Source organism: Podarcis melisellensis, assembly GCF_964234715.1.
Source record: "Podarcis melisellensis genome assembly, chromosome: 8".
NCBI lineage: Eukaryota > Metazoa > Chordata > Lepidosauria > Squamata > Lacertidae > Podarcis > Podarcis melisellensis.
Genome location: NC_138540.1, coordinates 33,923,198 through 33,936,519, shown reverse-complemented (window position 1 = coordinate 33,936,519; position 13,322 = coordinate 33,923,198). Strand labels below are relative to the sequence as shown.

Below are 13,322 nucleotides of genomic sequence, written 5' to 3'. Positions count from 1 at the left end.
TCCAGAACAACATAGAAATACAGTATTCATCACATAAACTCAGTTATAGTATTTCCTACCTGGACATTATTTCTGCCTGGGAAATTTGTCTTGTTTTCTCCATTTATATGTTGGAAGGGACTTATTTCAGGCAGCTTATTCTGCAGCTGAAAACTAGAAATATTTGTTCCGCTTTGAATACTTTGATTGTCATCCACCCTGTTGCTGTGTCTACTACATCCACAAGATGTCAGGACAGCACACAAAATTCAATTTCTGGAATTTGTTGTTGTAAATAAACTATATTTTGTGACTACATCTTTTACAGCAGCCTATAAATATATATATATTTAATGAATAAACCATTTCCTTTGCTTAAAACCCCATCAAATATTTAAAATATATATAGAAAATAAAGCAGTGGTTGAAAACAAAATAAATTGTGCACAGGTGCATTTAGAGCTAGCTGAAATCCTTGTGTCTTAAGGGCTGCTTTGAAGCTGCTATGTCACTGGAAATTTGCCATTCCCCCCCCCCCCCGGATCATCTACATTCTGAAATGTGTGAAATTATGCTTGGCAAGTCATTTAGTCAGTTTATCTCTCTTGCATTAATGATAGCAAAGTGGCACATCCCAGATTAATAGGTGCTTGTGAATCAAAAAAGCTTTGTAGCATCACTTGTTGTGAAAAGCCTCTCAGCCTACTCTGCTCACTTTTTTGAATAAGGACAGTAATTATGAAATGTTGCAAGCTTTGGGAGATTTTAGCACAGCTTTGCTCGTTGCTGTGCTTGTGGTGTGAAGTGATGTAATCAACTAATGCCATTCAGCACTTGAAAATTGCATCAGTTTATAGTCTGGAGGGGTAAACTTGTTTCTCAATTGCAGCAAAAACTTCTCTCCGCCCTCAACCCCACATTGCCTATGACAAGAATGTCTCAAAATGACTGTAACTCAGTGGCGTAGCGTGGGGGGTGCAGGGGTGCCCGGCTGCAACATCTGGGGGTTAGGGGGCACAAATCCACGGGTTAGGGGGCGCAAATCCAAGGGTTAGGGGGCGCAAATTACTTGCCTTGCCCCGGGTGCTGACAACCCACGCTACGCCACTGCTGTAACTGACCAATATGAAGGACCCTATGACTTGAAAACAGATGCTGAATGTACTTTTGTTACCTATGAAAAAATCTTTAAATAAAAAACAATTTAAAAAATGAAGAGTTTTGTGGCAGCTTAAAGACTAACATAGTTGTTATTCCTGGGATAGGGAACCTCAGGTCTGGAGGACAGATCTTTCCAACTAGTCCTTGGAACTGTCCCCAGACTATACACCTCAGCTGTTTTTCACACCCAAAGGGATTTTTTTATTTTTTATTGTCTAGAATGTGCACTTGAATCTTGATGGTGCCTTTTGCTTGTCTGGATGCTGAATAAAGGGGGGGGGGTGTTTAGAAATTAGCCTACTATACAAAGGTACCATTTGCACCCATTGCCTTGCCCACTTTTGCTTCTGGTTCCACCAAATACTAACATGTGGCCCCTGAAAGGCTGCCCTGAAGGAAATGTGGCCCTCGGGCTGAAAAAAGTTTCCCAAATTCTCATGTATGTGGGCTGCAGTAAACACGAGTTACAGGTGATTTGCAGGTAAAGGAATACATAGGAAGCATCCTGATACCAGTGCCCCATCCATACTATGCACTAGTATTCCCACAGAGCTGCAGTTCTCAGTGATTCAATCCCTCTTCCCAGTGAACATTGGGAATTGTAGTTCTGTGAGAAGAATAGGGACATCCTAACAAATCTCAGCATCCTTAGGAAACTACAGCTCCCATGATTCTTTGGGTGGAAGCTATGGCTCTTTAAAGTGGTATCATAGTGCCTTAAATGTACAGTGCTGATGGGGCCAAAATCAGATTATTGGTCCATCTAGCTCAGTATAGACAACACTGACCGACAGCAGCTCTCCAGGGATTCACGAAGAAGACAATCTCAGCTCTGAAGGTGTCAGGAATCAAACCACTGAATTACCAGTCTAACTAGAGTGTGTTATTTAAGGATCCCCTGAGATCTAGGAAATGTGAATCCTAGTTACAACTATACTGGTTCCACAGTGTTCTCTCACAGCTGCACTTTTTAAAAAAGAGCTGTGGAATCAGAGAACCCGCAGTTCCCCCCAAACTGATTTATGAGGAAAAGCAGCAGTCAGTGGATTACTCTTTAGTTCTGATCCAACAAATCTCAAAAAGTTAGTCGTTGCTTTGCTACTGTATTTGATAGAATGAGGTCCCATTGAGTATTCAGGACTCCAGGTAGCCCTTTCCAGGGGAGAAACTTGGCTTTATTTCACACAGGTCAAAGACCCAGTTTGGCATCCCACCCCATTCCATGCACACACAGGGTGGGAACCTCAATGGTGCCCCCTTGAGGCTTCACCCGGGGCAAAAACCCTGGGCTAGTCCCACCATAGCTACAGCTCTGCCCTTTCCCAGGATACTCCATTCCGTAACACACACCTTGCCTGGATTTCTGTTCCCTGTCCAACAGCATTCTGTGCTCATTGAGCATGCTCATTCTTACTGAAGGGTAGGGTGTCCCAATTTAGGATTCCCCCCTCTATTTTTTTCTTTATTTCTGTTTGTTACCTCTGATTGATTACCATGGGAAATGGATGCCGGACTACGTAGGCTTTTGATCTGATCCACCAGGGCTCTTCTTAAGGGGTAACATTTTCAACCCCTTTGCCTTCTCCAAGGTTACCCATTTCCTTCAACCAGAACTCCCATTTTAATCCAGAAACAAATAAATGCAGACATGAACCAACCGTCTCAGCTATCAGATTTCTGAGACATATTGGGGAAATTAATTATTCCTAGCTGTGCTATGTCACCTGGGGCAACAGCCTTGCCATGCAATTCTTAAGGGGGTGAAGGGATCTCAAGGTCTTGATCTGGAGAGCTCTCATGCACGACTGAGAATCGTGCATCTGCAATCAAAACGAACCTTTGGACTAATTACACTGGCAACTATTAAAACTTTTGGACATGGAATAGTTGTTTGTTAAAAGAACTTCATTCTTTGACTGAACGGGAGAAGGAAGTTAGCTGAATCTCACATGACACGGTAGGTAAGAGTCTTCTATTTTATTTTAGCAAGTTGGGTAACCACTTAATTCTAGGACTTCCTCACCCACACCCATATCATCAAAAAATTCTTGTTATTTTGGAGCCCGAAACCTGCAAGAGTGAATTATTGATTCTGGAAATACTTACCAAATGAGTGTTTTCATTTGGGAATACCTTTGATGTGTAGCCAACACAAGTAGATTCTTGTTTTCAGTTGTTCAAATCTGGAGTGCCTCATTAGTTCTGTCTTAGTCCTTTGAATTACTTTCTCTAGAAATAATAATTATCTGAAAGCGCTATAGGAAAGTAAGTTAGGAAATAATGTGCTCTTCTCTGTAATTCTAAACTCGTCTAAGATTGTAGTAAATCTGAGTACTGAGTATGCTTCAAAGAAACACACACTTTCAGATTATTCCTCAGCACCTCTCATTATGCTGCTTGTATTGAAAACATTTGTTTATGAATGCTTACAAAGGGCCATTGCTTAGTGGCAGAGGAAATGCTTCGCTTCTACAGGGTCCCAGGCTCAACCCCTGACATTTCCAAGTAGGGCAATGAAAGACTGTTGTCTGAAGGCCTGAAAAGCTACTGACATCCCCTTATATAGACTAAGGGAGGAGGAATTGCAGCCCTCCAGATGTGTAGCTAAAAGAAATGTTCCCAGGTCCAGCTGAAGTGAGGGGATGATTCGTTCTCACCTGCTTAGTGAGCCTGGGTAGGGAAGGCATTCTTGCTCACCTGAAGATACAAGCCCTCTCCAGGTTTCTCCTGCAAGGTCTGACAACCCTGTGATCCACTTCCAAGCAGTGTTGAAATCCTGTAACTTCTTATACCGCAAATGTTCCAGGTGGGGCTGTTTTTCTGCTCCACTTTTCCTAAGACCATATAACACCAGTCCTGAAAGACCTACATTGGCTCCCAGTACATTTCCGAGCACAATTCAAAATGTTGGTGCTGACCTTTAAAGCCCTAAACGGCCTCGGCCCAGTATGCCTGAAGGAGCGTCTCCACCCCCATCGTTCAGCCCGGACACAGAGATCCAGCGCCGAGGGCCTTCTGGCAGTTTCCTCACTGTGAGAAGCAAAGCTACAGGGAACCAGGCAGAGGGCCTTCTCAGTGGTGGCTCCCACCCTGTGGAACACCCTCCCATCAGATGTCAAGGAAATAAACAACTACCTGACTTTTAGAAGACATCTGAAGGCAGCCCTGTTTAGGGAAGTTTTTAATGTTTGAAGTTTTATTCTGTTTAATCTGTTGGGCTGGGGAAACCCAGCCAGAAGGGCAGGATAAAAGTAATAAATAACAACAACAAATTATTACTAAGTCATAGTGAATGAGTGCCTCTCTGAGAAGCAGTTACTATTCCCAGGTCACTCAGTGAGCTTCATGGCCAATTGGGGATTTGAACCCTGGTCTCCCAGGCCATGGTCCAACACTTTAACCACTGTATCACACTGGCTCTCTAATATATAAAATCCTACCCATCTGGAGGAGTCCTGTTTAATGACACTTCCCATGCAAGGTGGATCTTGCCCATTGTTTACAACAGCCAGTCCCTGGGAACAGCTGCTAACTTCATGTGAACATTTTTGTTCAATTACGCTTGTCCTGTTCTAACACTCAGTTAACAATGCCCTTTTGCTCTGAGGTTTTGCTGCTTCTCTCTATCAGGCAGTTTTTGCTGCAAAACACGTCCACAAAACCGACACCTCTTTTTTTTTTTTTTTGATTCACAGCAGCGTGGGGTTTATTTTTGCTTTCTTTCTCCTTTCCCCCCCCTAATTGTCTTGCAGACATTTTAAATAAATATCCTCCATGTTAATGACCAAAGTGAAAAAGACAAAGTATGTAATTTCCCAAATCAATATGAAGAAAGCGAAGAATGACTAATAACACTAATTTCACACTCATTTGCTAATCGGCACGCTCTGCACCCTGTGCCAAAAAGATTTGCTTCTTGTCAGTCAGAATAAAGTGTGCAATTTAGCCAAATTTGCATCCCCTTTGCATAATTTGTTGTTCCACTTCCAAAATGTGGGAGTTTCAGTCGATTTAGAAAGATTTGTCAAGAAATGAGGATGTCAGAATTAAGCACGGAGATTCAGAGATGCTCTTTGCAAGGATGTTAGAACCCCGTGCAGAACCCCCTTTCAGAACCTTCACTCTTATAGTTAATTAAGAGATCCTATGAAGGAATCTGCAAATAAGCAGAAGAAATCTGTTTACATAGGAACATAAGAAGAGTTTGCATAGGAACATAAGAAGCTGTCACAACAAAAATACATAAATACTGTATATGCAGTAAAAAAGAATGTTTAAAAAGTTAAAAACAGACATCAATTTACCATTGTGGGAGGAGGCATTCTTAATTGTCTGCAAAGGCCTGGCAGAATAGAAAAGTTTTCAGCAGGCATTTCAAAACAGAAACAGAAGGCACCCACTGAATCTTTATTGGCAGAGTGTTCCACCGAACTGGTCCAATATCACTAAGGATTTGGCTTATTTTGTCATCAAGTGAGCCTCGCGAGCTCGGGGAATGACCAGCGATGCTCCTGCAAATGATCAAGCTGGGATAGAAGGGTTCAGGCGGCCCTTCAAGGTACCGGTACCCAGAACCTAAGTTATTCAGGACTTTGTAAATTAATACAGTACAAGGACCTTGAACCTGGATTGGTAGTAGATTGTTGTGTCACAATGCATACAAGATAATGTAGGGAATGCAAGAAGCGATAACAAATGCAAGAGAAAAGCAAGGCAAATATTTAGTGCAATGGATGTGCCATTTCTCATCCTCAACCACAAATACACAGCCACACCACTGGCCACCTAAATGAAGCTGCTAGAGCATAGTCTGGGAACCCTTGCCATAGATGAAAATGGGCTCACACTTGAATCATCTCTCTTGTCTTAAAGGATCATTGCCTGAGCTTCTCTTCTTAGCATTTGGATGAGTTCCTTGGGAAGAAGGGTTGATTGTTAAACCACTGTGAGAATGGTAGCTCTGTGCAGGGAACAGGAGCTTCCCAACCACTGTCAGCACCCTAAACATTCTCCATTTACCCAGATTCTTTGGGAGAAGCCACTTTAAATGTATAGTGCAGATCATGTGGCCTGGGTGTTGACAGTATGGAGGTCAGATGGGCCAGTGGCCTGACTCAGAATAAGGCTGCTTTCTCTGATCCTAGATGCAGCAACCAGTAGATCAGGCAACTGTTCTATCTGGTAGAATGCCTTTCCCTTACAAGGATGGAAAGCACTGATGCTGTCATCATCTCAGTGCCAAGTTACAGCTTATCTGTTTTGTGCAGGCGTTTTAGGTGTTCTTAAGTGGCTGACTAATCAAACCTATCCATTCTGAAGGAAATCAGCCCTGAGTGCTCACTGGAAGGACAGATTGTGAAGCTGAGGCTCCAATACTTTGGCCACCTCATGAGAAGAGAAGAGTCCCTGGAAAAGACCCTGATGTTGGGAAAGATGGAAGGCACAAGGAGAAGGGGACGACAGAAGATGAGATGGTTGGATAGTGTCTTCGAAGCTACAAACATGAGTCTGACCAAACTGCGGGAGGCAGTGGAAGACAGGAGTGCCTGGCGTGCTCTGGTCCATGGGATCATGAAGAGTCGGACACGACTAAACGACTAAACAACAACAAGTGGCTTTTTAGCCCACCCCTGCTGATTTTAGCAGCCTCCATCTGTGTTTATTCCTATCTATTTTCGACAAGGTCATTCTAGCGTCTTGTTGATGGTTATGTATGAATTTGGCTTTGTAATTTATTTTACATTGTACACCCCACTTGGTACAAATGTTGAACGGTGGGCTGTAAATCTTCTAAAGAGAATCACTGAATTGTAGAGTTGAAAGGGACCCTTAAGGGTCATCTAATCCAATCACAACTAAAGGATCCCTGACATGGCCATCTAACCTCTGTTTAAAAATCTCCAGTGAAGGTGAGTCCAACACCTTCTGAGGAATTCCATTCTACTGTCAAACAGCTCTCACCAGAAAGCACGTTATCCCTGATACTTAGTTGAAATCTCATTTCTCATTTCATTTGGGCCCTACCCTCTGGAGCAGGAGAAAACAAACTAGTTCCATCTTCCATATGGCAGCCCTTTAGATATTTGAAGATCGCTATCATACCTCTTCTCAGTCTCCTCTTCTCCAGGCTAAACATATCTAGTTTGCCCTTAACCGTTCCTCATAAGGCTTGGTTTCATAGCTGTCAACATTTCCCCTTTTTTAAAGGGAAATTCCCTTATTCCGCATAGGATTCCACACAAGGTAAAAGTTGACAGCTATTCTTGGTTTCCCAACCCTTTATCATCTTGGTCACCCTTCTTTGCACACATTCCAACTTGTCGATATTCTTCTTAAACTCTGGTGCCCAGAACTAGACACAGGACTCTTGGGGAAATCTGGCCAAGGCAGAATAGAGTGGTACTATTACTTCCTTTGATCTGGACACTATACTTCTGTTGATGCAGCCTAGGATAGCATTAATTTTTGTTTTGTTTTGTCTTTTGCTCTGCTGCTGCATCACACAGTTACCTTCTGTTAAGCTAGGGGTCTACTAAGACACCTAGATCCTTGCATATGTACTGCTGCCCTCCATCCCATATTTCTGCATCTGATTATTCCTGCCTAATTTGTCCCTAATAAAATTCATTTTGTTAGCTTTGGCCCAGTTCTCCAGTCTGTTAAGGTCATCTTGAATTCTTATTCTATCTTCTGAAGTATTAGCAGCGCTTCCCAGTGTGGTGTCATCTGCACATTTGGTGAGCCCCCCCCCTAATTCCTACACCCAAGTGATTTATAAAAATGTTCCAAAACACCATCAGGCCCGGGACAGAACCCTGCAGTACCCACTTTCCCCCAGGATGACAAGGAACCATTGGCAAGCGCTCTTTGGGTTCGGTCAGTCAAGCTTCTTCAATCAGCTGGAGCATGTGCAAGGAGGAAAATGTATGAATAACCTAATAGAAGGGAGGAGTTTCAAATGCATATCAAGCAACCACACCCACTCTTGTGAATGGCAAGATTCAGAATCAATCTAGAATGAAAAGCAGCACATTGAAGATGAGCGAGAGCAATTATGGACTGAGCAAAACTACACTTTATTTTTGCTACAAATGGGCTCGCGGGCAGGCAGCCTACTCATACCAGCTTCTCTTTCTCGATCTGCCCAGTTCAGTGGTTACTCTAAACCAATTCAGCTCCTTTTCAGTAACAAGAGCAGCAGCAACCATTACCTATATTGTGTAGTTGAGCCATCCGTGATTCCTTAATCAGTTTTTGTGCCCTGGCTTGAAAGAATCTCTGTTCATTCCTCTTCAGATGGATTGGGAATTAGTGCCAGTTGGTTGTTTAAGCTCTGGGCATGGAATTTGTGCCAAGACCTGCTGGCAGCTGCGGATACTCATCAACTGGCAAGAATAAAACCTCAAAATGCTCTTTGCAGTTAACACCATGCAACAGAAAGACATTCCCGCCCCCCCGCTCTACCCTTTCAAAATCAGTCTCCACAGCTTTATAGATTTCCTCCTTATCCTGCCTGCATATTTGTTGGCTGAAGGATGATCATTCCACAATAGGTACATGCTAGGAATATCGGTTTATGAACCTGACAAAAAAAAAAAGACAAAATAGAAATCTAGACAGTGATGTTTTCTCTACCAGGAGAATTGAGAGATCGACAGGGAGAGAGTGTCCATTGATGATAATTTCTTTTCTGAATTGTGGATTCTTGGTTGTGTTGAAGCATCAGCAAAACCGTCTGACTGAGGGGTGTTATTAATTGCGCTAACCTGAAGTTTTTATTTTAGATGCAAAGATTAAACAGATGCAAACCATTCCATGGCAGGGAATCAACTCCATTGATTTTATTCTCCCTGGAATTTGCTGTTTGAGTGCAAACCTCACCATTTTCCCTGGGCAGTTCCATCAATTGATACAGATGAATATGCATTTCTGATCTTTTGTAAAGTGTTTGCAAATAATGTCTATATTTAATTTTCTCCCTCTGCAGAACCCAGAGCTCTGATTTCATAAGACAATGTCCAGGAAAATTTGTACATGTGTTTCAGAATCCAGCAATAACAAGGCTGATGAAGATAAGAACGGGGTCACTGGTTTGACCTATGTGAGTAAAATTATTGTTAGGGCAGCTATTGCTTTGCTAGTCAGATTATTTGTTAAGTCTGGAAAGGTCTGTTAATGTTCTATTAAAGGGAGTTTATAGGTCACAGAATGACTCCTAATAGCTAGGAATCTCTCCCTCCCTCCCTCTCTCTCTTTCTCATGAGATGATCAACTGATCTCAGATAATATGACACCCCTTCACCTGAAAGAAGTAAGCAAATGTGTGCCCCCAGGCTGGGTGCCCCAGACTCTCACTATATTGTTAAAGGGATTCATGCCAGAAATTTACGCAATTAAAGTGGATTAAAGCATCACTAGTACAATAAATCCACTTGGGAGAAAACCTGACTTTCTGAGGTTAGAGAAGTGCTGAGCAAATGCTCCAAAAAGCATGAGATGAACAAATGATTAATAGGAAGATGCAAAAAAAAAACAACAACCCTGCACTGTTGTATAACCTCTCCTCCATAAACCAAACAGAAAAAATGCTCAATAAAGGCTGGGCATAGTCTAAACTCTGCATTTGCTTTGTTCAAGCAAATCAAGATGGATGCTCCATAAACAGCTCAGCTGGAGGAGCCCAAACACAGCTGTCCAAACAGTCAGAGAGAGAAAAAGCTGAATGCTTTCAGTTGGAGTTAGCCAGAACTGAAGGTGCAGCCTCCAGGGCTCCACAACTTGCTCCCTGGGGAGGATGTCCTCCTTTGGATAATCAGCCTTTTGCCTCATCTCATGTTCTGCCTGCATATTTGTAAATAAGCAAATGTTAGAAAGACGCCTTAAGCCTCTAGGATATGGGGCTTCAGTGCCTGTCATCCCCCAGGCAGCTGCTTGGGGCCATTGCTGATGTTGACATCCAAGGGGCTCCTTAATTCCAGGTTACCTGCAGCTGTGTTTGTGGCCACCTTCTAAGTCCCCCAAAATGTTATGCCCTGGCTTTGTGGGTTAAACAATGGCTTTGTGGGTTAAACAATGGTCATTGTCCTAAAAACATGCAGTGCCCCAGAACTTCCATCATCCAGGAACTGGGGCAGGTTTTCAGTACTCTTTTACTCAAAGGAAAGTGCAGTGGTACCTCGGGTTACATACGCTTCAGGTTACATACACTTCAGGTTACAGACTCCGCTAACCCAGAAATAGTGCTTCATGTTAAGAACTTTGCTTTAGGATGAGAACAGAAATTGTGCTCCGGCGCCACAGCGGCAGCAGGAGGTCCCATTAGCTAAAGTGATGCTTCAGGTTAAGAACAGTTTCAGGTTAAGAACGGACCTCCGGAACGAATTAAGTACTTAACCCAAGGTACCACTGTATATTCAGTAGCAGAAGCTTCTGGAAACGTTGGCCACTAGAGGGAGCAGGAAACTATATTTAAATTAGAAGCAAGAGGTTGTAGCTGCTGAGATTTCCCATTCCTCACACATATTAACTTGGGCTCCATCTGGGATAGAAGCCCCAAACTAGGGACAGGGAGTAGAGTGGGGGAGGAACTGGGTTCATTTTGAATATAAAGGGAAACCTGCTTAGTTATCACTTTCCGAAGCAATGCATGAACTGAAATGCAGCTGTCCTTCAGAATTTGCACTTCTCTGAATTTTGCTGTGGAGTTCTCCAGCCAAATAGCAAGTGCTAAAATGCATTTTCTAGGGTAAGAAGTGTACAAGAATGCGTATGTTTTGATGGAAATAACAAAGCATTCATTATAGTAGGGCAAGTATGCTTTGCAAAATGTGTGCATTGGGCAAAATTGCACACAGAAGTGTATATTAGATACTTGCTCGAAAATGCTGATGAATTTTCATGATTATGTTAAAAAAGCAAGGTGATGTGTAAATGTGGAGAACTGAAAGATGAAAACTGTAAAGACGAGAAGCTGAAAGTACTGAAATCATTAGATACAGCCACCCCTACTGGCAACCCATCTTCCCCCTGCATATAACTCCTTGTAATTTATATATGTGCTAATATATCAGGGGTTTCAGGAAGCAGCTTTTGCCTCTCATGCCAGCCGTGTCCCAGAATAAATGCCTTTCCTTTCTCCTGTAGAAACAAGGGTTCTAACTGGAAACAGAACAAGGCCAACTCACTTGAAAATCTTGCAAACATTGGAGGCAGAACTTCCTGTCACAGGAGTCAGTGATGGCCACAAACTGGGATGGCTTTAATAATAATAATAATAATAATAATAATAATAATAATAATACAGTGGTACCTCGGGTTACATACGCTTCAGGTTGCATACGCTTCAGGTTACAGACTCTGCTAACCCAGAAATAGTTGTTGTTGTTTAGTCATTTAGTCGTGTCCGACTCTTCGTGACCCCATGGACCAGAGCACACCAGGCACTTCTGTCTTCCACCCAGAAATAGTACCTCAGGTTAATAACTTTGCTTCAGGATGAGAACAGAAATCGTGCTCCAGTTTCAGGTTAAGAACGGACCTCCGGAACGAATTAAGTACTTAACCCGAGGTACCACTGTAATACATTTTATTTATACCCCGCCCTCCCCAGCCAAGACCGGGCTCAGGGCGGCTAACACCAGATATAAAACAATTGATTGAAATACAATTTAAAAAACAAGATTAAAATACAACATTAAAATGCAGCCTTATTTCAGCAGAAACTCAAAAACATCAAGTCTTCACCAAGGCTAACTATCCAGACTGGTCCTACATGGGCCAGAAAAAAGCCAGGGAAGTGCCCAAGTAGGAGTTCCATCACAGAAGGAAAAAGGAAAAAAGAAAGAGGGGGAGGGGATCAAGTTAATTCCAAGCCAAAAGCCAGGCGGAACAACTCTGTCTTACAGGAAAGAAATCAGATCCTGCAGGGCCCTAGTCTCATGAGACAGAGCGTCCCACCTGCCATTGTTGAAAAGGCTAAAAGAGGGTTAGTCAAATTCACAGAGGGGAGGGTTATAGATGGCTGCTAGCCATGATGACGATGCTCTGCCTTCCTGGTGAGAGGCAACAATGCTTCTGAATATCCATTGCTGAAAACCACAGGAGGGGAGAGGGCCCAGGTCTTGCTTGTGGGTTTCCCCAGGCACTTTGCTGGCCACTGTGACAACTGGACTAGATGGGCCCTTGGCCTGATCCAGCCAGTGGTTCTTATGTTAGACTAACACAGAGCATCTCAGTACAGTGGTACCTCGGGTTACATATGCTTCAGGCTACAGACTCCGACCCAGAAATAGTGCTTCAGGTTAAGAACTTTGCTTCAGGATGAGAACAGAAATTGTGCTCCGGCAGCGTGGCGGCAGCAGGAGGCCCCTTTAGCTAAAGTGGTGCTTCAGGTTAAGAACAGTTTCAGGTTAAGTACGGACCTCCAGAATTAAGTACTTAACCCGAGGTACCACTGTAGACATTTCTGGCTTTTCATCCACCCCACTCCCCAGACAGAATGTTTGGGTTGATATTTCTTTAACAGGAATCAGCACTGGAAGGAACTTTGCATGGATGTTGGAATGCTCTGCGCAGGTTCAGAGTGACCGTTGAGCAGGGCAGTTGGAAAGGGAGAAGCTGGTCTGAGCAGAATGACTGAGACAAAAGCTTCCTTCCAGATGGAAGCGAACTAACATGGCAAGCAAGTGAGAAGAGGGACGGAGGGGAAGCCATATTAGTCAGAGCACCAAGACAAGTCACCTTGAAGAGAAGATGGCAGAGCAAGAAAGGAGATAAGTGCTGAACCCACCATAGCGAAGGGCAAAGCTAGAGATTACAAGGGTGGAAAATGGGGTTCCCCGCTTTGTGAAGCATTTGCAGGAGGGTGGCTTAAGCGGAGAGTAACCTGCCCAATAGTTTTCTGTTTCAAGTCCCTCCAAGTAATTGTATTACTGAAGGGGTACAGTTAGGGGTACAGTTACCTTTATACAGTTTCTCCTGAATGAACACACTTTTATTTCAGAACCCACCAGGAGGAAAAATCAGTTCAGGGATGGGAGGTATTTGCAGAGCAACATGGAGGCAGAGCAATAGCCATCATGGCTGGTAGCCATGGATAGCCCTCTCCTTCATGAATTGGTCACTGCCTGCTGTCAGAGCGAGTTCCATAAGCTCCACCCCCTTTGTGAGAATGACATCCGAGG

At 43.3% G+C, this 13,322-nt stretch overlaps 1 protein-coding gene across 1 annotated transcript in view; it reads right to left on the bottom strand.

Moving 5' to 3' along the window:
• LONP2 (lon peptidase 2, peroxisomal) overlaps positions 1–3,278 on the bottom strand; it is a 48,895-nt gene extending 45,617 nt beyond the window's left edge. Inside the window, exon 1 of the mRNA XM_081924033.1 lies at positions 3,247–3,278. Coding sequence (XP_081780159.1) covers positions 3,247–3,263 — 17 coding nt within the window. The 5' untranslated portion in view covers positions 3,264–3,278. The remainder of the gene's footprint in view (positions 1–3,246) is intronic.
• Between the last annotated feature and the right edge of the window lie 10,044 nt (positions 3,279–13,322).